General features: G+C 35.2%; 1 protein-coding gene across 1 annotated transcript in view; it reads left to right on the top strand.

Moving 5' to 3' along the window:
- HPGD (15-hydroxyprostaglandin dehydrogenase) overlaps positions 1 to 19,670 on the top strand; it is a gene marked incomplete at both ends in the record, with an annotated part of 23,578 nt that overhangs the window by 1,538 nt on the left and 2,370 nt on the right. The window contains 2 exons of the mRNA XM_010176912.1: positions 2,637 to 2,743; positions 14,621 to 14,717. Of these exons, the coding sequence (XP_010175214.1) occupies positions 2,637 to 2,743; positions 14,621 to 14,717 (204 nt within the window). The remainder of the gene's footprint in view (positions 1 to 2,636; positions 2,744 to 14,620; positions 14,718 to 19,670) is intronic.

Consider the following 19,670-nt stretch of genomic DNA (forward strand, 5'->3'; position numbering starts at 1 on the left):
ATGTCCTGCCATCCTTTGGGGTTTCTAAAATATTTTTAGTGGGTTTGTAGGTTGTGGGGTTTTTTAACTGCTTTATCTTCATATTTTTTTCACTTGTAATTGCAAGCCAGCACTTAATAAAATTAGATTAATTTCACTCCTAATATTTAAAGTTCTTAGTGGATGCATCAAGTCCTATGCTTGCTTTTTATGTTAAAAGTTATGTGCATGAATGAAGTCCCTCTTATTTTAACCTTAGCCCTCTCAATATGAAACAAGTCACAGTACTAGAACTAGTATCTGTTGGTACATAAGGCTTATAGGTAGGAAATCAGCTGCTTCATCTGCTTTCGAGTCTTGCCTATACTTTTTTCTCTGGTGGCTCTTTCACAGTCCCCCACAAAAATCTTCTATCTTGTCCCACTTTTGAAAAATCACCATACATATACTTTTGCTTTCCATTAATACTTGGGAAGCTCCCTTAAAACTGATGCTTATACTTACTTTCCACTGTTTTTCTTTCCTGTCCTTTAAAATGGATACTCCTCTTCATATTCCACTTTTCTTTATTCAGTATTTCATGTGATCATCTACTTTTATTTTTTATGATTCCATAAGCACTAACTACTGTGTAATGTAAACACAGAATTATTTTATGTTCAAAAAGGGAAGAACAGGTCAGTTTACCCTGATGTGTGGGTGATAACTTTATTAAGAATATATAATGAGATGCTTCTTTTTGTGGATAGGTAACAGATGGGACTACTGTAGGCAGGTAAATTTTTACTAGAAATATTCCAAATCTGGTAATCATTCTTTATTTTAACATAGTTATGCAAACAGCTGAAAAGTATCTGTCACTTTTCTCAATGTGTAAACTAGAAAACTACAATTAGTCAAGGCTGTGTGAATTTAATAAACAAATAATTGGCAAAAGTGCTATTACCCATGGTGCCTTTTTTAAGGCAAAAGATTCTATTAAGAATAAGGTTGATGTAAGATGTTACTTAGAGAAGACTTCAAAGGGAATCAGAAAGCCAGTTTCCAAATTTGAAAGCTAATTGAGGACCCAAATTTTATTTATTTTACTCATTGAAACTAAGTTAAATAATCAGTTCTGCTCCTAATAAAGCCAAAAGTTTTCATTTGTCTTTGCTGATTCAGGATTGGAAAGATTAGAAGTGATTGAAGAGTTAAGTTGAGAAACCAGAGAATGAATTAGCAACAAACATAACAAAAGCCAAAGAGGCAGACAGCCAAGAATAGAGTCTTTACTAATATTAAAATATTCTAGTATAGAATAAGAATATTGGGCAAATCTGTACAATAAAGGCAGTGGGCAAATAAAATCTTTCCCATCAGCTGCTTAGTTCTTGTTCTGATGACAAGATGATGACTGTGATGGACCTGTAGCATTCAAGTAAAGAAAAGGTTGTAACAGAACTGCCCATCTGGTGCAAGGAAAAAAAAACAACTTTGTAAACCATTGCAACTGCTGCAAAAAAGGCAGATGTCTCAAAGCTGCTGCTCTGCTCCTGATTGAAACTAATAGCCAAAGGCTAAAGATCAGATAATTGAGATGGTTCTGGGATCACCTTTTAATGAAATGGTTTTGTTAAGGCCTGTCAAGCATAATTTCAGTATACCTGAAATACTTTAGATTTTTAGTCAGTCATCAAACAATGTTTTTACAAACAATATTGGGTTAGTGGTGTCTTGGTTTACATAACAAAAAAAAAAATATTTAGTGACAAGGAACAATATTTGGAGGGAAACCATACAAGCTATATATACATATGTCAGATAATGTCTGCAGTCATGGAAAACCTTAGTCTGGAATGAACATCTGGAGGTCATCTCACCCAACTATCCTGTCAAAGTAAAGCCAGCCTAGATGAGTTTGCTCATCACTATGACATCATAGTTTTTCCATACACACCTTTTATCTTGGTTCAAACACTGTCACCTGGGAGAACACAATGTCATTATGGAAGTTTCCCAGTTCTTTATTTTGAAATTATTTGGAAGACAGGTTCCTATTTTCATCAACAGAAGGAAGAAGATTTGAATTTGAGAAACATGTTATTAAAGTCACCTGAGAATTAGGTTGTATAACAATAACAATTTATTCCAATATGGATAAATTTAAACAAGAATTATGATGACTTATTTGTAGCTGAGTCATATTAGTTATATCGCAGAATATGAATTGTGTTCTTAGGTTAAATTCAGACTCAACCAAGAAAATTGTTCTGAACACAGGAAGATTTTATTTTTCATTTAAAATAGATGGTGCTAAATCTTGAATTCACTAGTTATATCAAGCTGTTACACATCATGCTATAAATTCTTAATGCATATAATTAGGGTGCCAAAAATCCTATTAATACAAAATATATGGGTGCTATGAACTTTCATTAGTTCCTGTTATCAGGCATTATAAAACTGAATGAAAAGGTGACAGTTTTCCTGAATACGCTTAATATTGGTGAATGGTTAGATAAAGAATTTAATTGCATGTTGCTCATTGGTGGTTAAGAAAACAGTGAAGACATTTTGGTAGACTAATAAAACATTTATTTGTATGCATGCGTGGTATTTTTGTATATTACTTTCCATAAGTGCTAAGAAATTTTCACCCTTGGATCTTACTATAGGTGCTTTCAAAAAAGTAATTGAACATTTTGGAAGGCTGGATATTGTGGTTAATAATGCTGGAGTGAACAATGAGAAGGACTGGGAAAGCACTATACAAATTAATTTGGTAAGCATTATCTTCTTTCACATGTTCATACTTTATTTAATGCCGGAATACACTTACAAGCCCTTGGCTTGTACAGAGTGTGCCATATGGCAGAACATGAATTACTGGCTTGGTAAACACAGCTATTGAAACAGTAACCACGTAACTGCACATGTACTAACCAATAAATGTGTGTGGTGGGTCCTTTAAATTGATTATCCAAGACGTACAGAACTGCGTAGAGGTACTCAGGCTAAGACCAGACAAAACTCTCTTTCTATAAAACCCAGTGAAATCTCAGGTAGGTGTAACAATTTGGTGCCCAAAGCATCAGAGTTGCATCTACAGGAGGCCAGTCTGTTTATATGAATGTTTTAGAACATTTTAGTTGCTTATGAGACTCAGCTGGCCTGCATTAGAGAATAAATTGCCATTAGTTGGTATTACAAGAAAATTTGTTCAACCAAGAGGTCCACATTTTCTTCACCAATGAAGCAAGCATATAATCTGAGTTTTTAATACAGGCCATTTCACCATTGCCACTGACAGAAGCATGCCACTTAAGAGCACTTACTTGCTACAACCCAGTACCTTCAATGAGCCTGTAAGAGATATTTTCAAACAGGCTATTACCAGTTCTTTGATATTATCTGGTATCTCATTAGATGAGACCACAATAACTGTTTCTCAGTTGAATTTTTTTTTTTTAATTTGGACTACACTGCTAGGAGACCTAAGCTTCAAAGGAAAGACTGACTTTCTGGTTTAATAAAATTCTGACCAGCTTGTATTCTACAACCTGTGAAGTTCTAATTTGATGGTGATTCAGTAAGTCACCTCTATGACCATACTTACAAAGTGTTGTAATCTAGATCTGCAAAGAAAGTAGGAAAAGGAATCTTGGAAGACTGCAATGTGCAGTTTTCTCCAGTCAGTCATTTGGAATTAGTCAGCCTAACAAGAAAGCTCAGGATAAGAGAATTAAAAGCTTGTTTTTGTCAAAAGTTTTAAGGACAAAAGTACTTGAGTTTTTGAATCCTAATGACTCCATGAAAACAAACTGTCAGAAAAGCCCCATGACAAGTAAAACAAACTGTATATGAGAAGTTATAGAAAAATCAATGGGAAAATATGTATTTGAAAAAATAAATCAGATTTAATAACACTCTTTTTTTTTAGCTTTTATATCTATCCAAGGTCAAATTTACTTATTCTTGGAAGAGATTGAACTGATACTACAGATTAAAATTTCTGCAATAGGAGAAATACATTTGTTCAATTTCCTTTTCCTTTCCTTTACACTTTCTTTAAGACTTAACTACAAATACTTCTTCCTCCCTCTTCCATTTCTAAAATATTCTGACAAATTAAACATCAGGAAACTTCATATCGTGAAGTAACAAGAATGTGCTATGCATTACCAATATCTATTCATCCAGATTCTTAAATTTGAAATAAAATTTTACCTGTGTTCTAGATGACTTATTTATCTTTATTTCTGTGCCTGGTTTAACACAGGATGTAGCCATCCACCTGTTAAATTTGCAGGCACAGATATTTATCACCAGAAAAATTAAGTCCATGTGAGAAACACATTTGCCTGTGGTTCACCTTTAAATTTAGCTCAAAAATTGAAAGTGTTTCTGACTGGCAAATCTTGAAGATACTTAATATCCAGGTAAATATCCTAATTTAGAGTGATGTCCAAACGTTTTTTCAATGCCAAGAACTTCAAACAGAAGGCACTGAGAACCTTCTTCTATTCTTTTTGTCTTACTACAAGTGTTTGGGCTGAAGCAGATCATAGGTGGGTTTGAACCACCTCAAGTAGCAGAAAAACAGGAATCCAAGTCTTACAAATCTATATGCTTAACTATCAAGCTACTGCCCCTATTTTTTCTTTTTTTTAAGAAAGGAAGATTATACAGGTTATACATTATTGTATAAGTAAGTTCACCATAAATGTCTTAGTGACTTAATTCATAGTTGAAAGTTGAAAAATTTCATCAATACATGCTGTTATTTGGAATGAGAACATCTAAAATGATCAGTCAGTGTAGAAGTACAGCCATGTGGGTTAAATCAAGGACACTCTAAGATCCAAATATCCTCATTTATCTTTTGATTTGAATATTCTTTCCCTGTCTAAACTTGAGTCAACTAGCTAGCTTATTTCCATAGGGCATTTCTGCCTAGTTACTAGTAATTTCCATAAACCATAGAATCATTTTGTTTGGAAAAGACCTTTAAGATCATCGAATCTAATCATTAACCTAACACTGCCAAGTCCAGCACTAAACCATGCCCGTAAGCACCTCATCTACCCATCTTTTAAATATCTCCAGTGATGGTGACTCCACCACCTCCCTGGGAAGCCCATTCCAATACTTGATAACCCTTTTAGTGAAGAAATTTTTCATAATACCTAATCTAAACTTCCCCTGGTGCAACTTGAAGCTGTTTCCTCTTGTCCTACTGCTTGTTACTCAGGAGAAGAGACCAACACCCACCTCACTACAACCTCCTTTCAGGTAGTAGTAGAGACCAATAAGGTCTCCCCTCAGCCTCCTTTTCTCCAGACTAAACAACCCCAGTTCTCTCAGCTGCTCCTCATAAGACTTGTGCTTTAGACCCTTCACCAGTTTCATTGCTCTTCTCTGGACACACTCCAGCACCTCAGTGCCTTTCTTGTAGTGAGTGGTCCAAAACTGAATACAGTGCTCGAGTTGCAGCCTCACCAAAGTTGAGTACAGGGGAAGGATGACTTCCCTGGTCCTGATGACCACACTATTTCTGATACAGGTCAGGATGTTATTGACCTTCTTGGCCACCCGGGCACACTGCTGGCTCACATTCAGCCGCCTGTCAACCAAGACCCCCAGGTTCTTCTCTGCCAGGCAGCTTTCCAGCCACTCTTCCCCAAACCTGTAGCACTGCTGGGGATTGTTGTGGCCAAAGTGCAGAATCCAGCACTTGGCCTTGTTGAATCTCATACAATTGACCTTGGCCAATCAAGATATAACATTTTGCACTTTCTGCCTTTGAACTAGAACAATGGAAGAATAACGGCTGTTGCATGTAATATGTTGTATTGATTGGTTCCATAAAATATTTTTTGCTTCTTGTAGAGAAAGGAGCTCAGTGTGTATGAAACACATTATTTTAAATGTCTCTATTTCCCCAATGTCAGACATTTTAAGTATCTTTTGCATTATCCCTAAGAACAGGAATAACTTCTATGGCCACATGTTTTGATACACATAACACACTACACACATATTTTCTACTTTAAAAAAGAGGAAAAAAAAACCCTCTACATGCCATTCTTCATCTTAGTGATATCATTTATATATTGATACAACAAATATTCCCTGCCCCAGTTTAAAGTACAAAGTACAAAAGTAGAGCAGTACAGAGCAAGATAAATCAGAACAAACACATATGGGGTGTGTTCTTTACAGCTAAAACAGTTCACAGAACCGGTTGGTCTTCAGGAACATTTTTAAAGGAGTGTAAGGAAGTTCCCAGATAGTACTGCTTGCGAAAGCATGAAAAACAGAAATGAAGAAGCAGTTTCAAACAGTGAGACTTAATTCAGAAGGAAAAAGAGGAAATAAAACACAAGTCCTACTTGTATCCATCAATTTCCTGAGAGTGAGAAAAGACAATTTGATAAAGATGGGGGGGAAGAGTATCAACCACCAGAGGAATTTCTCTTGCAGTGCTTTTTTTTTTTTTTTTTTTTAGCCATTTTGCTTTATTTTGTGCTAAACATCATCCACCTTTTTGTTACCTTATTAATATTTCTATTAACTTTTTTAGTCAAGTATTCCACCAGTCTCATCCATTCCTCACCTCAAAACTTCAAAGCTGATTGACTTGATCGATGTCAGCTTGATCAATGGCAGCTTCAACTACTTATACCCATACAAATGTACAGTTATGGTATATGAAAAAAGATCTTGGCAACCATACAGGAATTACATTTTAAGTGGATATTACCAGTGTACTTTCAACAGTCCATCATATACACTCATACTTAAGCACAGAACAGCACAAGAACATATGACACATACATTCTTATCAAGAGTCCTACCTACAGTGCTTCAGCATGAAAAGAACAATATTTCTTGCATTCAACTTCATAAGAGCTTATGCCTAAGGAGTCCAGAAATTTTATCATCTGACTTTATTCTCTTCAAGTCCCTAAAGAGAAAAATGTGCCCACATCTTTATGAACCTTAAACACATACATTAGTTAAACACAGTTTGGTGTTCTGAGAAGCTTCCCTAATTTTATCTTGTATTGATGATGTAGGCTTTCTGAAACCACTATAATTATAGTGGCTGCTATAATTACAGTATCTTTTCTCTTTACAAATGCACTTAGCACATTTTATACTAAGACAATCCTGAAATTTACTTGGAGGTTCCTTTTTTATGCTTGTATCAGAGGTTTCTGAAAAGTGTCATGAAATGTAGTATACAGTTAAATGTAGCAGTACTGGTATCACACATGCTTACATTTTAAATGTTACCTGAATCAAAAGTACAGAAGCACATTACATAACATTTTTACTACCCTGTCATTTTCTTATACCAACAAATTAATTATTTTGTAGATATATTTAAACCAATCCCCTAAATGAAATTAAGTAGACTCATGAAAGAATTTGAACAGCAAAACCACAATTATCTCCTGGTTTTGTGATGACTTTGCACATTTTAACACATTATTCTGGCAAAACTTTAAATTGCAGGCCATAACTTGGGTATACCATATGAGTAAGTGTTGCCCAGAGAGAGGTAGAATTCAAATACACATGTAAAATTTGTTCAGGTGCATGACAGTCTCATCCATTCATTTTACTAGGCAAAATGCGGCAGTACCAAACAATTCCAAGTTTTTATATTTTTCATGGTTTTGCATAATTTATTTCCATAAATAACAAAGGTAACAATTTTCTGTGAATTTAGAAAAGTCTTTTTCTAAAATGAAGTCTACCTAACTCAGGGTTTGTCCCTACAAAACACTTAGACTGGTACTACAGAGGAGAGAATGCAACAATGTGTATATATACACATATGTGTGTGTGGCTCCATTTGATGTAGCTCATGGTGAAATAAAGGTTCCAGCAACTAGTAAACCTTGAAAAATCAATTCATTCGGTCATCAATAAGGAATTATTTCTCAAAAGGCCAATTAATTCCTTGGTAGAAACCAGAAGGGTAACTAGGCAAACTTCAGGAGTGATTAATTTTATTTATTTTGGGGACAAAGACTTCATGATCATCACAAGGCTGTTTCATTGTGCAATCGATAAAAGGGATCCCTTGGGAGTATGCTGCAACCTTCTTCTGGTCCATACACCTTGCTCTCCTTTCCCAGTGTACCAGAAAGAATAGCAAGGACTGAACTTTCATCCCAAAATAATGTGACCAGGACAGATAGTTGGATTCAGCAAGTGGGAATTATTATGAGGTTCCATAGTACAGACAGAGGCAAGCACTGTTTCTTAATGCTACCAACACAGAAACAAAGCAAAACAAACAGTGCTATATGTAGAAGTTAAAATGGCATAAGTAAATAGTTTACCAAGCTTGCCTTCTAAGAAAACCAGAAATACACTAACTCCATTGTTTAATGGCTTAGTTGCCTATTCTTCAGCATAATTTGATATCAGAAAGAGGACTCAGTGCCCAGGGAGAGATGGGACCACCAAAAAGTAAGAAGTACCACTTACCTTGAAATCAGTGGCATGAGGGTAAATCCTCTAAGTGCCTGAAGAAGCCTGTAAGTATAATTATTTTTGTTGTTCATATTGCCCTAGGAAGGATGTAGACTTACCTGAATTGCACAGTAACTCAATTAACTTCTTAGCTTACAGTTTTAATGTATGTTTACAGTAACTAATGCTGAAATACAGTGAAAAGCAAATTTCTTTGAACTAAGAATTACTTCAGCCCAGCTACTCAAAATGCAATACTATTCCTATGTCCTTCAGGAATATGTGGGGGGAAGAAAGAAAACTGCACAGTAAAAAACCCCTAAAACATAGTGTTTCACTCTCACATTGTACAAAAGCTACTGATTTCTAGCAAATTATGAAATTCTACTGCACATTCCTTTCTCCTTTCTGCCTCTCCCTCCCTAGACTTCTTGTTTTCCACACTTTGTGCTGAAATTCAAACTCAAGAGTAACTTGATTTCATGTAGCTAGTAAACTAACCTATACATAGGAATGCCAAGGGACTTGCATGCTTGCTACAACCTGTCTGCTTCCTAGAAAATCTACATTAAAAACAAAATCAGTCCCGTCTCTTTGTCCAACAGCAAAATGCTAAAATTTTCCATGGATATCACTAGCAGCACTTAGTTTCAGACTTCTGAAGTTTGTCTTACACAGTTCATAAAGTATTTTGAAATGTTTCCTTACAGATAGGCATCAATTTATAACATCACAGTATGAAAGTCAAATGATCTTGGGTCAAATTCCAGCTCTGTGCTAACCTGCTTTATGAAACCACAAGTCAATGGCTCTTTCATTTGTTTTTTGTTCGGTATCCCTAGTGCAAAACTAGATGAGCTCAGAAACCTATATATAATATTAGGACTGATTACCATTTTTTTCTCTGAAAGGAATTCATGTTGCCTTATCACCTTGACAAAAATAGAGTAGTATCATGGTTTAACCCCAGTCAGCAACTAAATACCATACAGCCTCTCACTTATTCCCCTCACTGTGAGATGGGGGAGAGAATTGGAAGAGTAAAAGTGAGAAAACTCATAGGCTGAGATAAAGGCAGTTCAATAGGTAAAGCAAAAGCCATGCACATAAGCAAAGTAAAACAAGGAACTCATTCACTCCTTCCCATCAGCAGGCAGGTGTTCAGTCATCTCCAGGAAAGCAGGGCCCCATCACATATAACAGTTACTTGGGAAGACAAACATCACTACAAACATCACCCCCTTCCCTCTTCTTCCCCCAGTTTTATATGCTGAGCACGTCGTCATATGGTATAGAATATCCCTTTGGTCAGTTGGGGTGAGTTGTCCCAGCTGTGTCCCCTCCCAACTTCTTATGCACCCCCAGCATAAGAAGTTGGGTGGTGTGAGAAGCAGAAAAGGCCTCTACTCTGTGTAAGCCCTGCTCAGCAGTAAAAAAAACATCTTTGCATTATAACACTGTTTCCAGCACAAATCCAAAACATAGCCCCATATCAGACACTGTGAAGAAAATTATCTCTACCCTAGCTAAAACCAGCACAAGTAGTCATCTTCAGCACTGAAGGAACACAGACATAGTTTCTCAGCATAAAATATTAGCATGCATCGGGCAACAGCAGAAGTATCAGACAAGAGGTGGCAAGGGACACCTTATTAAATAGGTATAAGAAACTATGTCAGTTGGAAAATCTGCCTTGAAACACTAGGAAAAAAGCATTGTGTACTAAATTACTTTCAAAGCAGCTGACGCTTAAGAATGATGATTAATGATGTTCTTGGCCTGATCACTGAAGAACACTTTTTTTTTTTTTTTTAATAGATCAAGCTAAAATGAAACATAGAGTATGAAAATTTACTTAAATGTGTTATGTTGGAATACAAGACCATAGTACAACACTTCCTAAAAATGGTTCCTAATGTCATAAAAAATGAATTAGGTCTCTATTGAAGACCTGGAGTCTTATTAGAATCAGATTTTCAATATCTGATTTCTTTTAGAACAATACAATTAAAACTATAGATCCGTGGGATACATACGAAAGTCGAGAATCACAGATTTTATAAGTTTTGTTTCTGATTTTGACACTGATACCTAAATTGCTATTTAATGATTTGTTAAGTAAGTTGCTGATTACTGATATGATACATCCAAAAGCAACTGCAAATGTTTTACTTATTTGCACAATTATTTTGTGAAGTTTGCCGTGCTGTCAGATACTAAGTTTTGGATTTATTACTGTACTTCATAGGTGCTTCATAATGGCTGATCTCCTCTAATTTAAATCTGTAACTTTTGGCAGCTAATACTAGGAGACATTCCCACACTCACCATTATAACTACATTGAAAAGAATCTTAAATTATTTACTGGCAGTTGAAGAATAAAAATGCCTCTCTTGGGAGTGCTCTCAGAGCTGCAGTGCACCTTGATGGTCCATCTTCATTACATGCTATAGTAAAACACTGTATTCTGGTAAGAAAACAAACAGCAGTGTTAGTAAATTCACAGGGTTTTCAACAGCTAGGAGGACAACAATTTAGATTATTTTCTGATTATAATGATACTAGTTTTTGGTAGCCAGGAGCAAAAAAACTAGCTGAGAGTCAGCTGTCCAAATTTTCGATTTACCTGCATTTAGTTGCAAATTGACTACATTCCTACTCTTTGTTCTTGGCATGTTTATGGATAATACCTGTGCAGCTAAATGCAGTTGTAAACAAAGGAATCATAAAAAATTCAATTCCAAAATGCAACATGTTTTGTCGTACAGAGTTAAGTCTGACAGCATATCTTCATTTTAAAACAAGTCAGACATTTTTTCTTTAATGACGGAATTTTAAATGTTAATTTTCCCAGAATTTCTATTTGCAATAGACAAACTATGAATTATTGTTGGTTAAGAGAATGGGATTAAATTCTTATTCTTAAAAGTATACATGGCAACCTACACAATCTGAAGAATTCTTTAGTTTCTTTCAATATGTTGAAAGGCAAATTGCAGATATTTTTTGTCATATCCCAAAGCCAGGAAATTGTGCTGCACAAACCACATCACTCTTTGCCAGTTTTACTTTCTGATGTGTTTTTCATGTTATAGTGAAGTAATAGCTGATAAGCTGCCTTCTAGAATTCAGATGAAGTATTCTGATGTCAACAAATAGGAATCCAAAGTTTCATATGAGAGGAGGCCTGAGGTTGCAATTTATGCACTTGCAAAGATGGATTTCATAACAAAAACAAAGCCCAATATGCTATTGTTCTTTGGAAAAGAATACTCCAAAGACTATTGTTCCTTGGAAAACCTCTTTCCCATTTGAGACTTCTAAGCACAGATTGTATGACTTTCACATTACAGTAAGTTCAGCCATTACTGATCTTCCTTGGAGTACTACTGAGAGGACTTTCTCTCCTGGAAAGAGGAGAATTCTGGCAAGAGAATAGGAGATCTATCACACAGTGTCTTTCATCTGAAGAGCCATCTGCTGAGTGTGGAGACAGCTAGTTTCTTCTCACCCTATATATTTGGTTCACAGTTTATCTCCAGAATAGTTCTTTATGTTACTAGCCCAAGCATCAGAAATAGCCATGTTACCCAAGATCAGCCACACTCAACGAGAAGTTTTTTTGCAAGGATAACAGCAGGTGTAAGGGCAATATCTGAATGAATGTCTGCATTCATTCTGAAGACAACCCCTCAAAATACCTATGTAAAGGAGAAGGCTTCCCCAGCCTCCTAAAGAAATGCTAAGTTAATGGAGTCTAGAGAGAAAAAGAGCAGTACAGTGACTTTGATAGGAGAGTCAAGATACCCACTTTTCCCTTGTCTTTTAACTGTGGTTTGGCAAAAGACTCATCCAGCTCTATTATATCTTTGAATGAGAAGGCTGGAGGAATAGAGAAATCCTCAAGGAGCCCCAATGTACTTGCTTCTCCAACTGATTTATTTCCTCTAATCATCCTAAGTGGAATTCTCTTCTGATCAGCAGGCTGAGCCACTGCTCCAGGGCATGACAGGACCTGCACCTACTCCCCATACACAGCATTAACCCCTTCCTTTCTAAAATGTCTTGTGTACATATGTATATATTAAAAAACTCCATCCACTCTTAAGTGCAAATCTAATTTCAGTTGAACTGCCAATGAGTTTATGTTGAGAGAAACTATAGCTTACACCAACAGTACTGGGCATTAAGAATCTTGTTTTTCAATAAATCCTTTAAAATTTACACGTCACAATCAACATTAAACAGCACTTGGCTGCATTTATAAAAGTTCTGAAACTTTCCAGGTCATGCAAGAGAAATCAGATTTAGTTTGGTATTTTACAAGCCATTGAAGGCAGATCTTTGGAAAGCTTTTGTTAAAACATTTAATCAATAACATTCTTTTGATATTAATCAGAACATTTTTAAAAGGATGTTACTTAAGACAAAACTTTCCAGGGGAAAAACAAAAAAGCTTTTTATGGGAATTTTGTGCTTAAGAAAAGTTTAAAGTGTTATTTCAGAATTTTTAACTACTCATATTTTGTGATTTTTTTAACATTTTTTCAGGAAATTTGTATACCAAAAATATACTGATATTGAAAATATCACATAAAATGCTGCAACTATAGAAAATGAAAAAAAACTGATTCTTTATCAGAATTCCAAAGAAAACTTGGTAATGAGGTCTCAAGTTGTTTTACCTCTGTCAAGGGGTAGCTTAACTTCATGTTACTTGGGCAACAAACAAGCAATATTAATAAAGCAGAACATGCAGTCTTCCAAAGCTGATTCCTGTTAAAACTAATAAGTGCAAATGGCAGCTGAACTTGAACTAGGATTTTTACTTTATGTTTTATAACGCATATGTCTAAAATGATCAGCTAATAAAAATGAAATGTAATACTTGTATTAAAATTATTCAATTTTTTGTTTGTGAATTTACATAATGATAAAAGTATACTTAATATTCTGATTTTAAAGGCTTTTTCTTCCCAGTATGCTTAGTCACTAAAGATCTTCTTTTTTACCTTGTTTTTTTATTACTTTGGGAGATTTCCTTCACCATGATTCACAATTCTGTAGATATTCCTTGGTCAAAATTCTCAGTGAAATAATTGTATGCAGATGTGAACATATTTGTAGGGCCACTACGTCTTTTGAATATGCTAATTTATTTGGGTCAAATAAACAGTATTAAACAGTAATAAAATATAAACAGAGTTCTCATTTTAAAATGGAAATAATATTTCCATAAAAACAAAAATAACTCAATACATTTGTTAATTTTAAGTAGAAATTGTAAAGCAAATGAGAACTGATTATGGAGAGATCAAACAAAATCAGTTAGTAATTATGAAATTCGTCAGTAATGCAGTAATATTGCAACATTTCACTAAAGGTAGCATCTTCCACTAGCAGCACTGTCTGTTGCCTTTCTATTACCACTTGTTAAACTCTCTAGTAAAGTGGCTTACTCCCTGGGAAAGACTAAATAACTTGATTTGTTTAGGAGGCTGACAACCCTAAGCTCAACATACCTTTAGGCATCTCAGTTTAAATGTCTGAGGTTTGGTGAAGCGAATCCCAGCAGAAGTTCTGACTGCAGTAGGGTTCAAAACCAGGAGTCAAGTTTATACAGTCTCAGGAAAATTTTCTTCCTCAAAGATCTTTCTTAAAAAAAAATTGAATATCAAATGCACACTTATAACAGTAAGTTATAAGTGTTACCTTCAGTGTCATTCAGTCTGTACCTCTTTAGAATGTAGAACAGTTTGTCTCAATAAAAATGCTAGAAATTGAATCAGTTCATCCACTACTTATATCTTCAGATAAAGTGTGTGTTTTGTCTATAAATTATTTACTTATTCTATATTCTATATTCTGTTTCCTTCACAGTATTTCTTTCACATTATAATATTTTAGTTTGATTATTGATATCTTAATAAGAAAAATAATAAAATAATTAAGCTGCTATTATTTCTATGCATTGCAATTGGGCTTCTGAAGTTATTGAGTTCCATTACTGTGGAATGTCATCTGTGTTTATAATCTTCCAAGCATAAATGAAATACTGGTAAAGCAATACAGGCTCTCAGCACCACAAATAAAGCAGGATTCAGTTTTTAGGAGCACAAAATAAATATTTTTTTTTTAATATAATCATCCCTTTTTCCCCTATATCAGACATCTGTGATTAGAGGAACCTACCTTGGCCTAGAATACATGAGAAAAGGAAATGGAGGTGATGGAGGAGTAATCATTAATATCTCATCTTTGGCAGGTAAGAATATTTTCTGTATAAGCACTTCCTACTCACTGGTTTGTTTCATACTGAAACAAACTGATAATTCTGATCAGTCACACTTTTTCTTCTTTCTTATGTCTCTCCTTTGTTTATTCCCATTTTGACCTGGTTTTCATCATAGCAACCAAAGTAATATCAAAGGACCACAACATTCAATTCCATAGGAGCACAGCTGTTGGAATATTTAAGATTAGATTGTATCTACTTTATTAATGAAGATTCTTCCATACCAACTCTCTCCATGCCCTAAGTCCTTTCAGATGTGATCTACCTCTGCTTGAGAAGCCATAAAATTAATACTTATATTTCATTGAGCTTAAGCTAACACATTCTTTGCTCAGTACTTATCTATGGTATAACTGCATTTCAATTTATTGGCATAAATATAGAACAATATGGCTTCTAAGTCAGTCAGGGTTATTGCTACTCAGTTGTGAGGCAGAATCCTTCTCCCTTTCCTGTAGGTATGCATGTTGCCGTGGCTGGGCTCACAGCAAAAAAGCACAACTGAAGGGGAAACCGTAAACAGAGAATTATGTCATCTGACACCCTTCCTCAAAAAATTTGTGGGGAAATACTTGTATTCTCTCCTGCTTGTTTTAAGAGTTTGTTCTCTCTTACTACTGTCATAACGACTGGGAAAAAGAATACATATGCTGGCTTATACTTGGATTGGCAGTGCTTTCTTTGATATCTGTGCAGAATACCAAACGATAGTAATTTTATTCCAGGGTATTCCTAAGTGTTTTAACAATGAAAAGCCAGTAAGGCAGCAGTGGCCATGCTTCCTGAGTGTGAATGGGAATTAGTGCCCAATAAGTGTGAATGTTCGTAGCAGTACTAAATCCTCCTGCAAACCTTGGCTTTTGTGATGGGAAGACAAGTTCACCCTACTGACATGATGCATGTGGATCTTGAGGATCTGACTTAATATATACACATGCCCCATCCGAGTGAGGGCTCCTTTATTAAAAGTCTCCATGTACCTTTAAGTGCAGTATTTGCAATTCTGCCTAACACATTGCCTACTGACGCCAGTCAGTTTATCTCCATTGGTTCAAATGGACATTGTGTTGGGAGCAAATTAACCTGAAGGAAACTGCTATAGCAGTACAAGAGTTCATCAACACAAGTAAAAGATTAAACGTTTCACAGAAGTTCTGATGCCTGTGCAGTCAGTGCTCAAGAGGGAGCAGAGGTAGCAAGTAGTCTGATTCCTTTTCTAACTAGTCTCAAATGAACACAAAATTATTTTAAGACCTAAGAGTTTGACTTTTATTGGTTTGGTAAGAGCTTAAGTGTCATTTTAATTATTTGATTAAAATTTGTGTTTATTTACTTACTTTTTTAACATTAACATTGTGCCATAATGATTGCAGGAACATGTCAAAAACAAAGTGTTCTTTGCTTTGTTTGCTTTTACATAGCTTGTATTTAGCAATTGTTTCCAAGGTCATAAGGAAAAACACATTAGAAAAGCTGACATACACTAATTTTTATCGTTTATTTATTTACTACTATTTGTGTTTTGTGACTCTAATTTTTCTTGCCAGACTGAAGGTCTAAGTCCTGCCGTTTATTCCATATATAAAAGGCAAACTCCCATTGGCTTGTTTAACATTCTCTTCTAGTGTTTTCTTTTCTCAGAGCTAGCTTCTGTTGATCATTAAACTTTTGAGTGGTTTTGAACCCCCCTGTCCAAGTTCTCTATCAGATTTTATCAGATACGCTCTTTAGACAGCAAATATTCTTGTGTTTTGCTGAGCAGCAAGAAGAGTAATACTTAGTGCTTAAGTAACATTCAATAGTATTTGCTTTACCCACTAATTAGTTTCTAGTTCTTCACCATGGGAATTTTGCCAATTATTTGAACTAGGGACAGAATCAAGCCTTACTGTTTTATATTTCCAAACACCCATGGAACTACTTAAACTTTTCCTATGAAGTGGATGCTTAAAGTATTCATTCAGTTGGATGAAAGCTAGAACATCGATCCTTTCTTTCCCATATTAAATCTTCCTTTCTTTAGTGTTTCCTCAAGACAGGACTAAATAAGAAAGGGAAAGATGTGTAAAGACATGCAGCAAGCACCCAATGCCTAACCCACTGCACCTCAAAGCTATGAAACTTTCTTCATTTTATGGGATTTGTGCATTCATATCAAGAGGAAGTAATGCCACTAAACAACTGAGATAATGGGAAATGTGTTTTACTGCCAACTTGCCCCCATAAAAGATAATGCCAATGGCTACAGGTTTTTGCATTGAAATAAATGTCATCATAAATTTAAAGAGTAAAATATTCTAAAAATTCTTCTGTAAGAAGATATGTACATTAATTTTAATTAATTAATTACATTAATTAATTTTTAAAACTAACCACAGACTAGTTACACGCAACAGAAAAAGCATACAAAACTAAATTTAACTCCTGAGATTATTTACATAATTAAATTTAGCATTGTCTCTTACCTTTTGATGGTTGATACTTATACACGTTTCTTAAGTAAAGGCAGAAAGGGAATTCATGCCCGTACATGCATTTTTGTTTTGGTAGCCTTCATACTTTCAACAAAGTGTTCTGTAAAGATGGATTTGTATCTGTCTGGATTCTAGCAGATTAAAAAAAAATGGAAGTATTCATAAAGGGCTTAAAAACTAGTAAAATATTTAGCATCAGATCATGCTAGCTTCATAGGAGAGGTTGTTCAATGTGTAATGTATCTGGATATCTTTCTGATGTACAGCCATATCAGTGGTTTAATTACACTCAACTTCAAGCACTCAGGCTCCAGAAGCAGGGAGTTTGTCCTCCTCCTATAGAAAGATTCAGCCAGAAGAAATACTTAAAATAACCCTTGCAGCAAACAGGCTTCTTTAGGACCTGATTGCATAAATATTACAAGAACAAAGGTAAGCATATGGTTAACATAACTGAGTAAATGCAATACTTTATCACAGTGATACAGTGAAGCAAAGGTGTAAATGGCTGTACCACTGGGACTTTCAGTTCAGCATCATGAAAGAGCTTCCCCCTCCTCTTTGTAAAAAAAATAAAATGCTGACCAGAATCCACAGGAATGAGGTTAGAAAATTTAGAAACTATTCCCTTCACACTTCTGTTCACCATTAAAAAATTTCCTAGAAATGACACAGCTTAGAATTTTTGCTAGGATTTCTGTTTCCTTTGTTTTGACACAGATCACAGAAGTATAGCTGGCATAAAGAATGTGACGTTGTACCCTCTCTCTATTCTTAAGAATGAGAGAATCAATTCTTTCATCACTCCGTAGGACCATCATGCCTCTAGCTCATTTCTCTTGCTACATTTCTGCTTCTTCAGAAGAGACTTTGGCCTTCAAAGAACATTGTAGGCATATTCCATACTGTTTATACAAATTTTTGCCTAAGGGTGACAAAAGAGATTTCTGTAATGTGGTTTGGAAAATATTTATTTTATATAAATATGGCTAAATCTTGTAATGTTATTTATTTGTAAGTATTCTACGTGTTGCAATAGGCTTTGATAAGCATATTTTATAAAACAAGCCTAATATAGAAAGAAAAACAAATTACTTTGGCAATATTTCCCAACATATGGACAAGCACAGTTTTGGTTTGCTTTTAAATCGGTTCCATTCATTTGCCAAAACTTATCTTTCAGCATTTTCACATATCTTTTTCATAAAAAATGAAAATTCAGAGTTTTAGGATGCCACATGATACCATGATTATCACATTGGTGAGAGAAGATGTAAATATTTTAATGAAATATTTAAATGTTTTAATACTGAATGTATTTGTCTAAAAGCAAAACTGAGAATACAGCTTAATCCCTGCATAATCATAGTGTAGAACTACTGCTTGCTGATGAGCCCAAAGCCTCCATGAGATCAACAGCCACGTTAGAAAACAGTCTGGTTCTTGTATTCTCTGTGCCACGCTCATCCAAACATGAAGTACGCTATTCTAAGAATTAATGAAACTTAAAGATACTATCAAACAAATTACATTTGTCTCAAGTTGCCTAACAGTGCACCCATGGAGAAAATAGGGGGCAGAAAGTTCATCTAAAAGCTAATAAATCTTATTGAAAGAGAGACCTGTTCAAATCTCTAGGGCAATGTGTTCAGTGGGAAAGCATACCTGGTAAAAAATGCTTAATTCTGTATTCATCCAAGCTCTTCAGTGGGCTAAAAGGAAATACTGGTTTCAACAAAGCTTACTGATACAATTCAAGCTTATTGATAAAAAACTCCACCTCCAATACTAATTTCTCAAGATGTGAATATTGAAAGTATTGACCATAAATAAGCGATTGTAGTGAGAAGCCTGATACCATATCTCAAATGGTAGAGTGGTCTTGATACCATAACAACAAGGGGACTAGAGTATAATCAAGGGCAAGAGCTGCCTCTGTCAGTCTGCCATGAACTGAGAAAAACAGTTAACACTGGTGCACAGGATTACTGCTGGCCTGCTTGAATTGGTTTTGGTAAACCAAAGGCCACCTCCAGTCATCATGAAATAATTTGCAATTCACAACTAGTTCTCAATGAAGATCATTTGAGGGGAGAAGGAAGTTCCCTGTCCCCTCTCATTTAACAGTTCAGTGATGCAGCAACATCCAGACAGCAAAAAGTCTAAGCATAGTTGCCTCTCCTTGCCAAGAGAGATTGAAAACCACATGTATCACTTTCCAGGAGTACACTGCCCCATCATCATCCATTTGAACACCCTCCTCTTCCTCACCTCCTTATTTTGTCCATTGGTCTTCATTGTTACTGCTTTGTCTGAAAGTGAGTCAATTGTTTTCTCCTTAGTTCTTCATTTTAGGAAAAATTATATTTTCAGTTAGAAAATAACATGTTTTAATGCTTTGGTTCAAAAAAGTGTTATTTGTTCCTCCCTTCCTGCCTAGTTATTCCTG

This window comes from Antrostomus carolinensis, unplaced genomic scaffold, assembly GCF_000700745.2.
Source record: "Antrostomus carolinensis isolate BGI_N321 unplaced genomic scaffold, ASM70074v2 scaffold18080, whole genome shotgun sequence".
NCBI classification, from domain to species: Eukaryota; Metazoa; Chordata; class Aves; order Caprimulgiformes; family Caprimulgidae; genus Antrostomus; species Antrostomus carolinensis.